This window comes from Hemitrygon akajei, chromosome 8 (genome assembly GCF_048418815.1).
Source record: "Hemitrygon akajei chromosome 8, sHemAka1.3, whole genome shotgun sequence".
NCBI classification, from domain to species: Eukaryota; Metazoa; Chordata; class Chondrichthyes; order Myliobatiformes; family Dasyatidae; genus Hemitrygon; species Hemitrygon akajei.
This window is the reverse complement of record NC_133131.1, coordinates 40620466-40638828: the sequence shown is the minus strand read 5'-3', so window position 1 is coordinate 40638828 and position 18363 is coordinate 40620466. Positions and strand designations below refer to the sequence as shown.

General features: G+C 39.9%; 1 protein-coding gene across 1 annotated transcript in view; it reads right to left on the bottom strand.

Moving 5' to 3' along the window:
• Positions 1-18363, bottom strand: part of tmem132e (transmembrane protein 132E) — a 585697-nt gene that overhangs the window by 389047 nt on the left and 178287 nt on the right. Inside the window, exon 2 of the mRNA XM_073053675.1 lies at positions 8129-9026. Within this exon, the coding sequence (XP_072909776.1) occupies positions 8129-9026 (898 nt within the window). The remainder of the gene's footprint in view (positions 1-8128; positions 9027-18363) is intronic.

Genomic DNA, 18363 nt, shown 5'->3' with positions numbered 1-18363 from the left:
AAAATCCTGTGCAATCCCATGAATCTCTGTATCCTAAATTTCACCAAGCTGTCACTGTAACTAACTTACTTAAGCCTTCCTCTAATTCTCATTCCGAATGCAACTAATTTGTGCCTTCACTTCTAACCACAGTTTCCTTGAAAACAGGCCCTTGACTTTAAATATCCCATATGTACACAGTTTTGTTTAACTCTAATTTTAAATATAACTCATTTAGGCAATCACTCTGAAGAGTTGCCCCAGTGTGGACCTAATCAATCAAACATCAATGCAGTTTCAGCAAATTGCTTAAGTTAGTCATGAACTCTTCTCTTTTTTTAAAATTCTAAAATTATATTATTTTAACCTAATCAATGAAATACCATTACCCAACTGCCCACCCACTTTTAATTGTACTGTTTTTACTTTAGTGTATCTTCCACTTGGTAAATCTGGGAAATAGTTCTTTCTCACTCCAGTGAATTAGTCTACTTTTCTTTCAAAGGAATGTTATTCTGGTTGATGTTATGAGCAATATTCTGCCAAGTTGCTTTACTGAGGGAGGTTCTGCATTTATCAGAACTTTGAAAAGTAATAGAACCTAGAACAGTATAATACTCTATCAGCCTCTCACTTCAAGATGATGTGCCAATTATTTGACCTAATCCATAATCAATCTAACCCTTCCCTCCTACATAGCCCATAAACCTCAATTGTTTCCTTCACTGATGCGCCTAATGTCTCCAAATGTCTCTAATGTACCAACTTCAACCATGACTTCTGGCAGTGCAATCTAGATGCTTATCACTACATAAATACCTACGTCTGACATTTCTCTTAAACCTTCCTACACTTGCCTTAAAAGGATAGATAGATAGATAGATAGATAGATAGATAGATAGATAGATAGATAGATAGATAGATAGATAGATAGATAGATAGATAGATAGATAGATAGATAGATAGATAGATAGATAGATAGATAGATAGATAGATAGATACTTTATTCATCCCCATGGGGAAATTCAACTTTTTTCCAATGTCCCATACACTTGTTGTAGCAAAACTAATTACATACAATACTTAACTCAGTAAAAAAATATGATATGCATCTAAATCACTATCTCAAAAAGCATTAATAATAGCTTTTAAAAAGTTCTTAAGTCCTGGCGGTTGAATTGTAAAGCCTAATGGCATTGGGGAGTATTGACCTCTTCATCCTGTCTGAGGAGCATTGCATCGATAGTAACCTGTCGCTGAAACTGCTTCTCTGTCTCTGGATGGTGCTATGTAGAGGATGTTCAGAGTTTTCCATAATTGACCGTAGCCTACTCAGCGCCCTTCGCTCAGCTACCGATATTAAACTCTCCAGTACTTTGCCCACGACAGAGCCCGCCTTCCTTACCAGCTTATTAAGACGTGAGGCGTCCCTCTTCTTAATGCTTCCTCCCCAACACGCCACTACAAAGAAGAGGGCGCTCTCCACAACTGACCTATAGAACATCTTCAGCATCTCACTACAGACATTGAATGACGCCAACCTTCTAAGGAAGTACAGTCACCTCTGTGCCTTCCTGCACAAGGCATCTGTGTTGGCAGTCCAGTCTAGCTTCTCGTCTAACTGTACTCCCAGATACTTGTAGGTCTTAACCTGCTCCACACATTCTCCATTAATGATCACTGGCTCCATATGAGGCCTAGATCTCCTAAAGTCCACCACCATCTCCTTGGTCTTGGTGATATTGAGACGCAGGTAGTTTGAGTTGCACCATATCACAAAGTCCTGTATCAGTTTCCTATACTCCTCCTCCTGTCCATTCCTGACACACCCCACTATGGCCGTGTCATCAACGAACTTCTGCACATGGCAGGACTCCGAGTTATATTGGAAGTCTGATGTGTACAGGGTGAACAGGACCGGAGAGAGTACGGTTCCCTGCGGCGCTCCTGTGCTGCTGACCACCGTGTCAGACCTACAGTCTCCCAACCGCACATACTGAGGTCTATCTGTCAAGTAGTCTACTATCCAATCCACCATGTGAGAGTCTACTCCCATCTCCGTTAGTTTGTGCCTTAAGATCTTGGGCTGGATGGTGTTAAAGGCACTAGAGAAGTCAAGGAATGTAATCCTCACAGCACAACTGACCCCATCTAGGTGAGAGAGTGATTTGTGCAGCAAATATGATGTCCTCTCATATTAGCCATCACCACCATGGGAAAAAGGCTCTGGCTATCAACTCTATCCATGCCTCACTTCATATTATACACCTCCATTGAGTCACCTCACACCCTCCTTTGCTCCAAAGAGAAAAGCCCTAGCTCACTCAACCTTTCCTCGTGAGATATGCTCTGTAATCCATGCAGTATGCTGGTAAATCTCCTCTGCAGCTTCTCTAATGCTTCTACATTCTTCCTATAGTGAGGTGAATAGAAATGAACACAATACTCCAAGTGTGGTCTAACCAAAGTTTTACAGAGCTGCAACATTACCTCATAGCTCCTGAACTCAATCACTTGATTAAGGAAAGTAACAAACCATATAATTTCTTAAACCTCCTATCAACTTGCATAGCTATTTTGAAGGATTTATGGACTTGGACCCAGGATTCCTCTGTTCCCCCACACGACTAAAAATTATTTAATAAATGGGCTTAACCCCAAACATTTACATTTTCAATGACTTTAGAGTAAATGTAACGTTGATGTAATCAAGGTTGCTACCCCTCAATGGACATGCCAGACTGCAAGGGCTCAGAAAAGCAAACAAAAATGTTATGCTTGTATTAAGTGTTCAATTTTGGTTCTTCATAGCATGCTAGGATATGGGAGTTTGGTAATTTTCTTAGACAATGGTGATTTGTCATGGGTCACGTTTTCTCTCTGCAGGTTTTGCGACATCTTTATCCCTAAATGTAAGTTTACCACTAATTTAGGCAGCTTCAATTTCTTTGCAAATATAAATAGACTGCTATTTATTGATTACAGCTTAGCATTTGACATCATCATGCTCTTAGTACTAAGCAACAAGCTTCAAAATGTGGGCCTCTGTATCTCGCTCTGCAATTGGATGTATGACTTCCTTAACAGCAGACCACAGTCAGTGAGGATCAATATTACTATCTCCTCTTGCTGACTAACAACACAGGCACAACTTGAGGATATGTGCTTCACCCACTGCTCAACTCCCCCTGTACTCATGACTGTATGGCTAGTTACAGTTCAAACACCATTTCTAAAATCACCGATTACACAACTGTTGTTAACAGAATCTCAGATGGCAATGAGGAGACATAAAGGAATAAAATACATCGGCTGGTTGAGTTGTGTTACAACAACCTTGCACATAACATCAGCAAGACCAAGGCACTGATTGTGGAATTTTGAATAAGAAGTCAGGAGAACACCCACTAGTCCTCATCAACGGCAGAAAGTGCAAGCATCTTCAAGTTTCTGAAAATAAAAACACTTGGAGTATCTACCTTGACCACAGCGTTATGGACGCAATTAAGAAAAAGGCACGTCTGCAGCTATATTTCATAAAGGGTTAAAGGAGATGATGGATGCCACCTTCTTGAAATACTGCCCCTTGAAGATGCCCTCAGTGGGGAGGGTTGTACCTCTGATGGAACTGAATATGTCTATAAACATCTACAGTGTGTTGTGATCATATGCACTGATGCCTCCATACCAGATGTTGAAGCAACCACTGTAGAAATCTGCTGTAGCCATTGGTGTCACGTACCCCATGAGCGGGTTACCAAACCAGCAGAAATGGAATGATACACTGGAGTCTGGTGATACTGTAACTAAACGAGTTTATTAGTAAACTAAGTAATACAGTATCAAAAATGCAAATATACATATTTAACAGGTTAGCAATGATAAATACAGAAGTGTAGGAATAAGAATCAAAACCAAGCTCTATCGTAGTCTAGGGGTAAATGAATAGTCTTAAGATATTGCAGAGTTCAGTTCAGTTTAAGTCGAGGTAGTTGCTGTTGTGACGTTTGAGAGAGAGAGAGAGAGAGAGGGTGAGCGAGATGGGAGCAGCTGCAGCAGGCAAACCTTCCGTTGTCTTCTTGTTCCGTTGTACTGATGTGGTCATTCAGTTATGACCCCTCCGTTCTCAGCTAGACTGTTCTTCTATGGTGGACTCGGCACTCTGGCGTGAGTGGACACACACACAAGCCCCTACCGGTCCTGCCATCACACTGTGAGCTTTGTGACCGATCTCCTAATTCGGTCCTCCAAGCCCCCTCCTTCCTGTGGGTGCACAACACTCTTACAGTGTCTCATGGCGTGTCTGCCGGTGTCTCAGCAGACCCGTCTTTTATCTCCCCTGACGAGGTATCAGCCATCCATCAACTGACCATGTCCGTGTCCATCAAACTGGCCACTCCCTCCTGTCTCAGCAGGCACCTGGCATCACTCTGCTGTGTCAGCAGGAATCCACACAAACAGGCCAAATGTCCTTGGCGTTAAAGTCAACAATTAGCGAAGAAGCCATAATACAAAATCATCCATTTTAATCCTCGTCTCCCTCTCTCCCATCTGCAACTGGATGCCTTCCCCCCCACCCCCCCATCGCTCTCTCTCTCGTTAGCAGCATAGTTCACGGGGGGTCAACTCTGGACCCCATCTCCATCTGGTTTTCTCATCACACATAACATTGGTGACATGCTGAATCTCCTCTAACCCTTTATGAAATATAGCTGCAAGCTATTAATCCCAAATGGGAAGAGGCATAAATCATATGGATAGCCAGAGACATCTTCCCAGGGCAGAAATGACTAATAAGAGGGAGCATAATTTTAAAGTAATTGGAGTTCGGGTGGAAATGTCAGAGTAAAGGTTTTATTAAACAGAGAGTGGGGGATGTGTTGGACACCTTTCTAAGGGTGGTGAGAGAGGCAGGAATATTAGGGGCACTTAAGAAAATCTTAGTTAGGCAGATGGATGATAGAAAAATCAATGACTATGAATAGAAGGGTTAGATTGATCTTAGAGCAGGTTAAACGGGCATCACATCATGGGCCAAATGGCCTGTACTGTGCTGTAATGTTCTATGTTTTGGATATTTTTTTTCATATTAGATTAAAAGACACCATTCTTTATTAATGATTGACCAATGAGCACATTCACCTTAGATAACCAGTTATCCCATGTTTCTGCATCACAAGTCATTGGAATTATTACTTATCATTCTCACAAGTCAGGGGTGTCAAACTCATTTTAGGTCACGGGCCGGATTGAGCAAAATGCAGCTTCATGCGGGCCGGATCAGTTGGACGCATGCGAACGCAGCTTTCGTTGCCTCCGTTTTTTCAGCCCGCTCTCATGTGTCTCAGTCTCTGCTATAACTACAAAGTGTTTCACTTTACAAATTCCGTTTCTTATGAAGAAGACTGCCGAGCAAGACTGCCGAATAAACACTAAAAACCCTGAAAACCTGGTACCTGAATAAACTCAGCATTAGCCATATCATACGGCATAGGCGCTTCGATTACTGGGGCCAGCTTTAATAGTAATTAGATATTATCTCGCGGGCCAAAGATAATTCCACCGCGGGCCGGATTTGGCCCGCAGGCCTTGAGTTTGACATATATGTCACAAGTGAAAAATACAGACTTAATTGTTATTATTGTAGAAGCAATTCAACAAAAGCAGCATTGATAAAGTGGAAAATTGCCATAATATCATAAATATAGGTACTTCATTTTTAAACACATCTTTGCTTCTGGACTGCCAGTAATGGAATATTTTCCAAAGCCCCTTATATACTCTGAATCATCTTATACCTAATCACGTCATATCAAAAATTGAGATTAGCCGAATTTTATCAATCATTTGGCTTAGTAGATTTGCATGTGGTGTTTAGAATTTGCAATAAACTCCAAATAGCATTGCTGTGAGTCACAGCTGCTGTTGTTGCGATATTATCTAATTTCTCACAAAATATGACCTCCTACAAAAATACACAAAATAGGCAACTAAATATGAATTATTACTATTCCAGTCAGGAAAGAAAAAGCAAAATGCCATTTATTTCAAGGTGTGATCAATTGAAATAAAAATCATAGGTACTTTAAATAAATATATATCAAATACTTTTTAAATATTGAGATTAAAATCCATTTCTATTGCCTTTGTACTCTGGTCAAGATGGCAGTGAGCTGCAGTCTCCATTGAGATCGTGGCTCACAATGTTTTTTTAAGTTCATAGTAATAGTTTTGGGAACAGAGAAGGGAGTTGGGGGGGGGGATCAGGTTAGGGTTTACGGACAGTGACGGGGGTGCTGTTAGAAGTCAGATTAGAGTTAAGGATTTTGATGTGGAGGAGCTAAAGGTCAGGCCAGAGTTCAGGCCTCCCTTTCACAGTTGAAGGCCAGTGAGATGGATAGGTGATGAAAGACATCCAGAGTCTAAGACTCCACTCAATGTGTATATGACACAAAGGATGTCCAGAGTCTATGCCTCTGTCCTGCGCTCTAAGGCCAGTGGCATGTATGGATGATGAAAGACTGTCCATTCAAGTAAGAAGCATGAAGGCTGGCTGGTCAGTGAACCCTGAGTTCAAAGACCCCTCAACAGCTAGTTCAGGAGTCAATACCGAACATCGAAACCTGATCTGGAAGTTGAAGACCAATGGCCAAAGCTTGAAGTCTGGAAACTGAAGGCACAAAGATCTGTCCTGGAGATGGAGGACCATCCATGTCTGTGGATGGGTCACAGGGAGGAAGGGGGCTTGTTCTGTTTTTGTTGTTTTGTTGCTTGTTGTGTTTTGTTTTGTCATGATTGCATTGTTCCGCCCAGCATCGTGGGCACACTATGTTGGGCCTGGAATCTTTAGGCTTGTTGGTCGTTAACACATGTTAACAATCAACACCTGTTCTGTGAACATTCTCCTTCACATGTTCTACCAGTCTGCTGTCACCAGTCTAATCTTCTATGTGGTGGTGTGCTGGGGCAATGTATCAACATGTAGGATGTCAACAGGCTCAATAAACTGATTAGAATGGCTGCTTCTGTTATAGGTGTCAAACTGGACATACTACAGATTGTGGCAGAACAAATAACCCTCTGGAAAACCCTGGCAATTCTAGACAATGTTTCTCACCCCCTGCATGCCAGCTTGGCTGAAGAGGGGCACTTTCAGTAATAAACTAAGTCAACTGCAACTAATAAACTAAGCCAAAAAGCACTATATAATGTCATTCTTACCCTTGGTCATCAGGCTCTATAGCCAGGGAAGTGATCTTGTAATCTTTGACTTTGTAAATCTGGTACATCTTATTTTTAAGGTAACTTATTTATATTCTTTCTTACATCGCTTCTAATATTTGTATATCTGTGCACTTGTAAGGCTACTGTGACACTATAATTTCCTTTGGGATCAATAAAGTATCTATGCATCTACAAACAACACATTTCACTGTAAAATTCCATGTACATGTGATAAATGAATCTGAATCTTTGCTGAAAAGAAATTCAGTGAAAACATTTTTTCTTACACAGCATGTGGCATTTGGAATGATGATGGTGCACTAGTTCTACATCTACGACTTACATTAACTACAGCATTTCTATATTTTTGTATTCACTGCTATGTTAATTGTTGATTATATGTATAGAAACGCATAAAATCTCTATTTTTCTGTAGATACTCTTAACCAGAGTATTTACAAGGTATACACTCATTTCACCAGAAGGCAGTGATGTCATATCAGAAACTCATCTCCCTGTGAGATGCATAATCTACTCTATTCTCTAAAAATGTTGAGCAATGCTTACCCTTGGACATGCATTCCTTTTTTTAAAAAAAATGTAATGAAAATACATTATTCCTTCTTTCATATAAAGGTTAGCATCTTTCATCAACTGTTGAATAAAAGTACCAGTTCCATTGCTAAATGAAGGTATAATTGACGATAGGAAACAAATTGGCACATAACAACAGTAATGATACTGCAAATTTAACTTCAGTTAGAAAACTAGAGGAAACTAACCTTTACATTTTGATATACTGAGTACAGCTTCAGGAAACCCAAGTGATTTACATACATCTGTAATGATTAGCAAACAGTTTCTAAATCTTTCTGCAAGTTTGTTTAATTGTCTATTGAAATAAGAAAAAGCATATATTACATACCTCAACGTAAACTGCTCCACTGTTGAATTTGGTGTTAGAAAAACAGAAATACTAAGGATCTCCCCAGGTTTGAGTGGTCTTTCTGGTAAGCGAATAAATATATTGCCATCAAGCCTATGCTCCTGAATTAACTGATCTTGAGGAGGTTGATACAAATTGATGCTGCCTATACGTAGCAGAGGCTGCTGGTTAGAACCATCCTTTCTAATACTGTTTCCTTTACGAGAATTTACATCACTGCATTCCCCATTTTCATCTGGAGGATGCAAGGTGTAGTAGAGTTCAACTTGAAGATTTTCGCTGACAATATCCAAATTATCCACAGATTTCTTTCTTCCCAGATCTGAGATAGGAGAACTAAACCAGGCAAGAGGCAAGTCAATTTGAACTAGGCACATGGCTAGGATTCCTCTTAGCCTGCAGGAGCTCTTAATATCCCGCATATCTTGAAAAACGTGAAGTCTAACACAGGGCAATTTATCCACAACATCAAAATCATCCCAATCTCGACCTGCTACGTAGAACAAAACCTGGACAAGTGGTTGGTTAAAGGGAATTCTCTGCTGGATAATAAAGGCTCTCACTTTCCAGTTCATTGTGAATCGGTTTGATACTTCCAATGTACTGGTGGGCTGAAGCACATCTTTTGGGAGTGTCCGATCCATGGAGAAAGGTCCTAATGTTGCATTCACCAATGGTAGTTCCTTTGTTTGAAATACAACAAAGTGTTCCAGGCGTTGAACTGTGCTGGTAATGTTCCATTGTGGATTTGGTTTCACTTTATTTAGGAAAAAGGCTAGCTGTACATTTGAGAGTTCGTAATTCACAGGAAGGTAAGTTGAGGATGTATGGAAGCTCTTCAATCTTTCTGAACTTGTAGGCAACACTTTGCTGTTAACTGCAAAAAAAAAGAGAGAAAACTGATTATCAAAGTAATGTTCAATGTTAAATACTTCTCAATAGCACAACCTCATGTTATAACCGCATGCAACTGGCACATCAATTAGTTTAAACTCACAAAAAAATAAAACATATGGACGCAACATGCAACTTGGAAACTTTTCTAAATTACTGAGTAAAATCTGTTCCGACTAAATAAACAAAAGTGATCTGGTAAGATAGAATTTTTTTTATTCAAAATTCTGTGATAAGAAGTGCAACTCACAGACCTTACCGTAAAGAACTACTTAAACTTCAGGTATAAGATGGTGCTACCAAAGACGTGCAACAATTTATTGGTAGTTCAAAAGCAAAGGAATTCTATTAAAATCATTCTTAATAACACTTTTTTGAAGTAAACCATCAGTGTAAGCAATGAAGAAGTGAGTGAAGCAAAGCAAATTCGCGGGTTGTGCCCTGCTGGTGCGCTACAAAATCAACACGCTTGGGAGTTGGAGCCTTGTTAGTTGGAGTAAACGACTTGGAGGGGAGAAAACAGGGCAGACGAGTTCCAATACCCAGGTATGAGAGTGGATCGCTCTACATGCTGTTGTGGTTGCTCACCTCTACTGTTTATATGATTTATTTTGTGTTTTTTTCATCTTTCTCCATGAGCACGGGGGGTGGGGGGGAGGCAGGTAGGTCTTATATTTTTTTAAATTGGGTTCTTTTGGGTTCCTTGCTTTGTAACTGCCTGTAAGCTTAACAAATCTCAAGGTTGTATAATTTATGCATTCTTTGATAAAAATGGACTGAAACTTCAAAACATCATATTTCTGAAATCTCACAGCAGAATTTTGTTTAGCATTTCCTCTAATGTACTTCCAAAATCATTTAAACTTTACTCAAGAAACTGTAGCACAAACCCCAACACCCAATGAATTGGCTTACTAGTCTCAATTTCATTTTCTGTCAATAACCTACAATGCTGTCAGTGCTCCTATAGCCAGTTTGCCAGCTTCAGAAGAGGGTATTGGGATAGAGGATGCAATCTGGAAAAAACAAATGTGGAATCAGATGAGATGCATATGGAATTTGGTCTGAACTTTGGACAATTCATTGGTACCTTAGAACCATGGACACCATACTTTCTATGGTGTATTTCTGGCACAGGTTACACCTCACATTGTCTAGCATGTTGGATACTTAGGTTTCTGCTTTGGCAGCACAGCTTTTTAATTCTATTAATTTCCATTCTGTATACAACTAAATGCTGAACAACAGATGTTATTAAAATCTTGAAAACATCTTATTATTTCTGGTCATATGGTATAAATGTTACATTTATAGGAGTATTCAAGCTGTACTTATAAAAACATACAAAAACATATGATCATGTATCTACAGGAGCTAGCTGCATCATGAATGTCAAGCAGATCCCCGCATAATGACAAGAACTTGTTCAACAAAATGAGATGCTAATTTATCAAATCTGAAAAACAGGACTACATGTATTTTAAATCACAAAAGCACACAATAGACAGACCTAATTGATTTCACACCTAGAACATCAAATTAAAACTCTAAAGTCTGACTACTAAATTAAATATAGTCTTCTGATCAAGAAAGAGCCAGCAACTAATGATTTGTCAGGCAACATCTTCCAGATAGCAAATCTCTCCAATTATTTCACTATTTGTACACCTTCTGCTTGTTCTTTTTGTCTTCTTTGTGTTTGGAACTTGATCGAAGGATCCAGCACTATGCTGTGCCCAGAAAGCCGCCTCATGGAGATTACAGAAAGGGGGGCAGAAAAGGACCGAGAACGCAAGCTGACTCATGGAAACACCAGAGACGAGGCACGGGGTCATGAACAACTTCATCTCTAAGCAGCAAGGAAGATTGAAGCATCAAGGTGAATGCAGAAGCGGTCAGTGATGGCTCCCGACGAAGACAGGCACCAGCCAGATCAGCACATTCGGATCCGTATGGGCAGCATTCAGACCTGGGTCAGCAGTCACTCTTTACAAGACTAAGCTTTTGCGGCTGCTTTCCTTGTATACAGACAAAAATACGTTTCTGATATTCTGAGATTTATGTAATTATTGGACTGTACTTTATATTGGTTTCCCTCAGTTTTTCTGTGTTTACTTTCTCATGAACGAGTTGGCAGGTGGGTGATCCATTAACTTTTTGTGTGTAGGGGGGATTGGGCATTTGGCACAACTTGCTGATCTTTTCTGCGAGTGAAAGGGGTCAGGGATTGGTATTATCACTTTTTTTCTGCGGGTGAGATGGTTGGGGATTGTTGCTGTTGCTGTTTTTTTTCAGTGGGTAAGATGGTTGGGATTGTTATCGTCATTGTTTTTTGCTTCAGGGAGGGGGTCACAGGCAGGGTGATGGGCAGAAAGACAGAAAAAAGGAGGGGGAGAAAGCTAAATATATCAGGGATGGAGTAAGAAGGGGAGGAGGGCCATCAGGTTGGAGGCTACCCAGCTGGTATATAAGGTGTTGTTGCCTCCTCTACTGTCAAGATGAAGCCACACTCAGGTTGGAGGAACAACACTTTATATACCAGCTGGATAGCCTCCAACCTGATGAAATGAACATTAACTTCTCTAACTTCCATTAATGCCCCTCCTCCCCTTCTTACCCCATCCCTGATATATTTAGCTTTTTGCCCTTCCTCCTTTTTTTCCTCTCTTTCTGCCCATCACTCTGCCTGTTCTCCATCTCCCTCTGGTGCTCCCCTCCTCCTTTCTTTCTCCCTAGGTCTCCCATCCCATGATTCTTTCCCTTCTCTAGTTCTGTACCCCTTTTGTCAATCACCTTTCCGGCTCTCAGCTTCACCCCACCCCCTCCGGTCTTCCCCTATCATTTCACATTTTCTGCTCCCCCTCCTACTTTCAAATCTCTTACTATCTTTCCTTTCAGTTAGTCCTGAAAAAAGGTCTCAGCCCAAAACGTAGACAGTGCTTCTCCTTATAGATGCTGCCTGACCTGCTGCGTTCCACCAGCATTTTTTGTGTGTGCTACTTGAATTTCCAGCATCTGCAGATTTCCTCATGTTTGCCTTCAGCCAATTCAATTCATTCCAAGAGATATGAAGAAATGACTAGCAGCATTGTGAATACAAAAAGCTAGGGACCATGCAACATCCCAACTATATATTTGAAGACCTTTAAAACTAAATATGACACTAGCCAGGCTGTTTCAGTACAATCAGCATCAAACAAATGATGTAGAAAATTGGCTGGGTGTGGCAGCTCACAAAAGGCAGGACAAATCCAATCTATCTAATTACATCTCTAATTTGTTCTCAGTCATCAGTAAAGTGATGAGCTATAAAGCAGTATTTACACAGTAGTGATCTGTTCATCAATGTCCAGTTTGGGTTTAGCCAGGACCACTCCAGCTCTTATCAAAATTTTAGTCCAAACATAGAAAAAACAAATGAAGTCAGACTTTACCCAAAGCAAAATGACTGGCGATGTTGAAGATCAACCACCTCAATCCCAGGATATCACTATAAAACTTCCTCATGGTAGTGACCCAGGTGCAAACATTTTCACCTGCCTTGCTAATGGCCTTTCTTCCACCCTGAAGGGCAGATATTTACTGATGGTTGCACAACACACAATTCCATTCACAACTCCTCAGCAAAAGAATAAACTATGCCTGCATGCAGCTAGACTTAAAACAATAGTCAGTCATAGGCTCACATGTAACAGATAAAATTAGAACCACAAAAGTGTCAGCAGTGACCGTTCCCAACTGAAAGCACCTAACAATCCAGTTTTGACATTAATGGAATTACTATAATGAAGGCCTCTACCATCAATATCCTGAGTTTCACCATTGGCAATAAATTGATAGCATTAAATAGTCTAGATACAAAAAGTAAAGCATAGGCTAGATAACATTCTGTGAATCACTCATTGACAGTCCAAAGCACAAGTAAGAAGTGTGATGGAATTCTTTCCATTTGACTAAATGGGTGCAGTTTCAACAGCTCTCAAGTAGTATGACACTATGCAGGGCAAAGCATGGGTGCTTTCTGTACCATCTACAAACTGTACTGCAATTACTAGCCTAGACTACTCTGATAACAACTATACCACGAAGAGACCATAGATATTAGATAATCACATGCAGCTTTTCCGCCAATTTGCACAATGCTATTTTGGAAAATATATCACTGGTGTTTCATCATTACAATTCTAACCTGAAACTGCCTACCTAACAATTTTGGGGAGTATCTTTGACAAAAGGATAGCTGTTGTTCCAAGAAGGCAATTCACAAGCACCTTTCTCAACAGCAACTAGAAGTAAGCAATTAATGCTGACTTTACCTATGACACCCAGATCCACAACAATTAAATAAAAACTAGGAAAAGTTTTGTTTCCCTGTAACCAGTCAGATGTTAAACCAAGGTTGGAGGTAATATTGTGACCACATCTTGTACACAAAGATCATTCTGACATTGGAGAAGGTTCAGAGAAGATTCACAAGAATGATTCCAGGAATGAAAGGGTTACTGTATGAGAAATGTCTGGCAGCTCTTGGACTGTATTCCCTGGAGTTCAGGAGAATGGGGGGGGGGGAATCTCATAGAAACATTCCGAATGTTAAAAGGTCGGAACAGATTAGATGTGGCAAAATTATTTCCCATGGTAGGGGAGTCTAGGACAAGAGGGAATGACTTCAGGATTGAAGGACGTCCATTTAGAACAGAGATGCAGAGAAATTACTTTAGTTAGAGTGTGGTAAATCTGTGGAAATTGTTGCCACGAGCGGCTGTGGAGACCAAGTCACTGGGTGTATTTAAGGCGGAGGTAGATACGTTCTTGATAAGTCAGGGCATCAAAAGGTATGGGGAGAAGGCAGGGGAGTGGGGATGACTGGATGAATTGGATCAGCCCATGATTGAATAGTGCAGCAGACTTGATGTCTACTCCGATATCTTATTGTCTTATTCACACTAGAACTGGGATTGAATTTATCAAAATTGACAATCCCATAGATAGATTTTGGTTTGATCAGTTAATACCTTACCACCTAGTCCATGCTCTTTTCTCGCTGCTGCCATCAGGTTGAAGGTACAGGTGCCTCAAACCTCACACCACCAGGTTCAAGAACAGTTAGCACCCCTCAACCATCAGGCTCTTGAACAAAAGGAGATAGCTACAGTCTATTATACTGCTATATTGATGGGCATTATATTGTTATTTCATACTCATTATTTATTGTTATTTATTTATATATGCATTTGCACAGTTCATTTACAGTTCCTGATTGTTTATAGTTTAGTTACTGTTCTATAGATTTGATAAGTATACCTGCAGAGAAAGAATCTCAGGGTTGTACATGGTGACATGCATGTACTCTGATAAATTTTTTCCTGAACTTTGAATAGCAGAAGAGCACTAGTTATCTCTTGACCACGTTGTTTTCAGAGCAATAAAAGCAAATGCATAACAAAGATAGACCAAAACCTGTAGTGGGATGCATCATTTCAGCCATGTAACATTCTCGTACTTTAATTGTCAATTGATTTGAGTTGAATAACTTGTTTTAAATATATTATACAAAAGTCAGGTTAATAACAGCATGATAATTCTAAATTACTTGAATAAATCTTATCAACTTTTTCTGTACAATCTAGTTAAGTCAACTGCTATATTAACTGGTAAACACGAGATTCTGCAGATGTTACAATCCAGAACAACACACACGAAATGCTGGAGGAACTCAGCAGGCCAGGCAGCATCTATGGAAATGAATAAACAGTCAATATTTTGGGCCCGGCATAGAGCCTTCCTGCCCACTGCAGTGCAGTTTCCATAGCATGCAATGATGCAGCTTGTTAGGATGTTCTCTACTGTATGTCATTAGAATTATGTGAGTATAGATGCACATAGTCCTACTCCCTGCTGCATCCTCAGAAAAACAGAGGCACAGGTGAGTTTTCCTGATTGCGTAGAATGTGTTCTGGGACCATAAGAAGTCGTGCGAGATGTGCACTCCCAAGAGTTTGAAACTGTTTGTGGTTTCCACTATTGTGCCACCAATGTAAAGATCAATAGTGGTGCGAATTCCCCTGAAGTTGATAATCATCACCTTTGTCTTGTTGACATTGAGGAAGAGGTTATTTGCCTATCACCAGGCCTCAAGTTCTTCCATCTCCTCTCTGTAGGCCATGGTTTCTCAACCACGGCTCCGTGGAACCCTAGGTTTCCACAAGAGTTTGCTAGTCCATGCGAGATCATGATTTTAAAGAATAAACATTCTTTTTGAATTTCGTCCAACATGTGAGGCTAGCACTTGCAGTGATGGGTAGTGACCGAGCAGCCCCGTTAGCAATCTCAATAGAGGTCTCTCAGCCCAGGATGGCAGTGATTAGGACCATGTTTATTTGGTTGAGTCCATTCTCGGTTAGTAAGTGCTGTATTGCACAGAGAGGTGGACGGTAGGCTGATGAGGAGCATGAAGTGCATTTTCCAGGCATTGAATGGACTCACCCAACTTGGAGGGAGGGGGTGAGAGAGGGGGAAAAAGATGGCAGAGAGAGGAGGTAGGCAAGGGAAGGGGGGAGAGAGGGAGCGAAGGGGAAGAGAGGGGTAGAGTGGGGGGAAGTGGGCAGAGTGGGGAGAGGGGGAGAGAGGTGGGGGAGAGGTAGGGGGAGAGTGGGGAAAGATAATGGGGAGAGATAATGGGAAGAGATAATGGAGAGTGGGAGACAGAAAGGGGATAGAGAGGGGGGAGAGTTACTAAGATTATGAGGTCACATGTAGACTCTATCCACAAAGTGTCACTTTGGAATAGCACATTCAGCTCTGGATTTGCAATGTGTTAGCCATGTAATAAAGGATAATAAAAGCAATAATCAATAGGTAAGGTTTCCCTTAATCCAGCTGCTTCACCCTGTTCCAGGCAACATTTTGGTTTCTGGCTTAAGTAAAAAGATTCATAAAATGATTTGTAAATACAGGGAGAGAGGAGATATGGTTGCACGATGACCATTGTCAGCAACTAGCTATCCCAGGATATGATAATGATGCATGAGTAACAGTAAAGAATGATGACTGGAAATTATTAGCTAATTATTATGGGTGCAAAGAATAGGTGACAAGAAACAGAAAACCTGGTTAATGTTGAAAGGACCTCCATATTCACTACATTGTCAGACAGAATACTAATTAAAATATAGAAACCTGTAATATATAGTGTATAAAAGTAATGTAATGGTAATGAAGAACTTCAAAGACCACATTGATAAACCAAATTGAAATATGCTTAAAGAATTAATTTGAAGCAACAAGCAGAACACAAATTATCTTTGTATGTTTGGGATCTCATATTGATTACTTAAAATGTTACTTGCAAACTTGTTCAAACCTAAAATCTAACTAAAGACATTTACATTGGTATGAGGGATAAACTGAGAAATAATAAGGAAAATAGATCAAAAGGTTAATGTTTAAACTGGAACAAAGTTAAAGAATACTTCATAATTCACTATAATTGTTATTCTCTTCAGAAATTGAGAAAAGCAAAAGATATTAATTTCTGACTAACTAAAATGTTGACAATAGGAGGCTTTCATTATTTTGTTACAAGTGTAGTAAGCCTATATATCCAAAGAGATATCAGAAACTGGTGATGATATATAAACAAATAAAAAGAGTAACAAAATGCAATAAAAGCATAAACTAGCATGAACAATAAAAGCTGTGCATTTCTAAATGTGTATCTAAAGATAAACAGGGTCTCCTAGAAACACAAAAATTATAGTCAGAAATATAGCAATGTTTGAGACATTCAACAAGAACTGTGTGCATCTTCACAAAAGAGGAATAATAATATGAAAAATAGGATTGAAGGAATGTGCTAATTATTATTTTGGAAAGTATTTGGGACTATTAACACGACGAAGAGCTACCAAATCCCATGGATCCAAGTGCCTATATCTTAGGGCTATTAGATAGTTGATGCAAAGATTCTGCTCATCTCAGTGGCAAAATTCCACTGACTCTGATGTCATTAATGGATTCAACTGAGATGGCGAGAAACTTTTTTTACCCAGAGGGTAGGTACAGCATCTGGTAATGTTTAGCTGCTATTACATTCAGGATTCAGAACGATAGGTTTTGGACTTAAATAGAATCACTGAAAATTGGATTTGCATGCAAGTTTAATTTTCAAGATATCAAATGACATCGATCTTTATGTGAATGCACAGCTTATTTTACTCATTGTTCTTTTTTGATGTTAATATGATCATAGCAATGCTTTACATTTCAGTCCAGAATAACCAAGAAAATCTATATATCCTAGCACTGAGCAGTAGGGTTTATTTTTAATTGTAGACTTTACAATGCCCACATATCTATTGATTTCCTCTTCTCCAAGTATTCCCAAAATAAGCCCTTTGAAAATCCATCCTACATTTGCAACTTCCTCACTCAACTGGAGTACATTTGTTGTTTATAAATTAAGTGCATAACTAACAATCTTCTGAATGCCTTGTGAATTCTGCACTCAATATTCTCTCCACACCTTTGAACTTTCCATTATAGCTAATCTTGTTTACTGACCTTCCACATCTTCACATTAAGCTTAGTTTTTCAGCACTCATGGTCTTGCTAGCTGCTGTTGCCATGTTATCCTGGACTTTGCTTTATTTTATCACTAGACAACAGGGTGACCTGTTGGGGCACCGTTTGAAAGAAGGGTAGTGCAGTCTAACGTGACCAGAATGAACATTACATTTTCCTGAATGCTATTGGTATCACTTTGCTTTGGAAATTGAAGAAGAAAACCTCAGTTTATTAAAGAAGAACGACGCGTAGCAAGGCAAATATAGCTCCTCATTTAACGAAGGACACTTTTGATGGCATCATTTCTGGTTGATCTGCCAAGGCATAAGGGTGTGTCATTCTGGAGACGTGCAGTCCTTTCATCCGCAAATAGAGCTACCCTGCCCTTTTGCTCCACTTGGTGTCACTGCTGAGGCTGGCCATGCGCATGCATCTTGGTGCCGCATCCCGATTTCCATGATGGCGGATCGGTTCTCAGGTGAAAACGGGGCAGTTGATTTTGGCTAGTGAAGAATTTTATACCCTGAACTTTGCCTGCATTCTGTAAATTAGCGTATTTTAAGTCGATTTAGCCAAAAACAGTGCCACTGTAATGCACCGTTTGCGCTAATTGGAAGTCACAAACAGACAGACAGAGCATGAGAGTTTTGGTAGTATATAGATGACATCTATTCAAGTCAAATAAAAATCTCCTTTGTAGTTACACAGATTCGATTACTACATTCCAACTAAAAATTATAGAAATTTTTTAACAG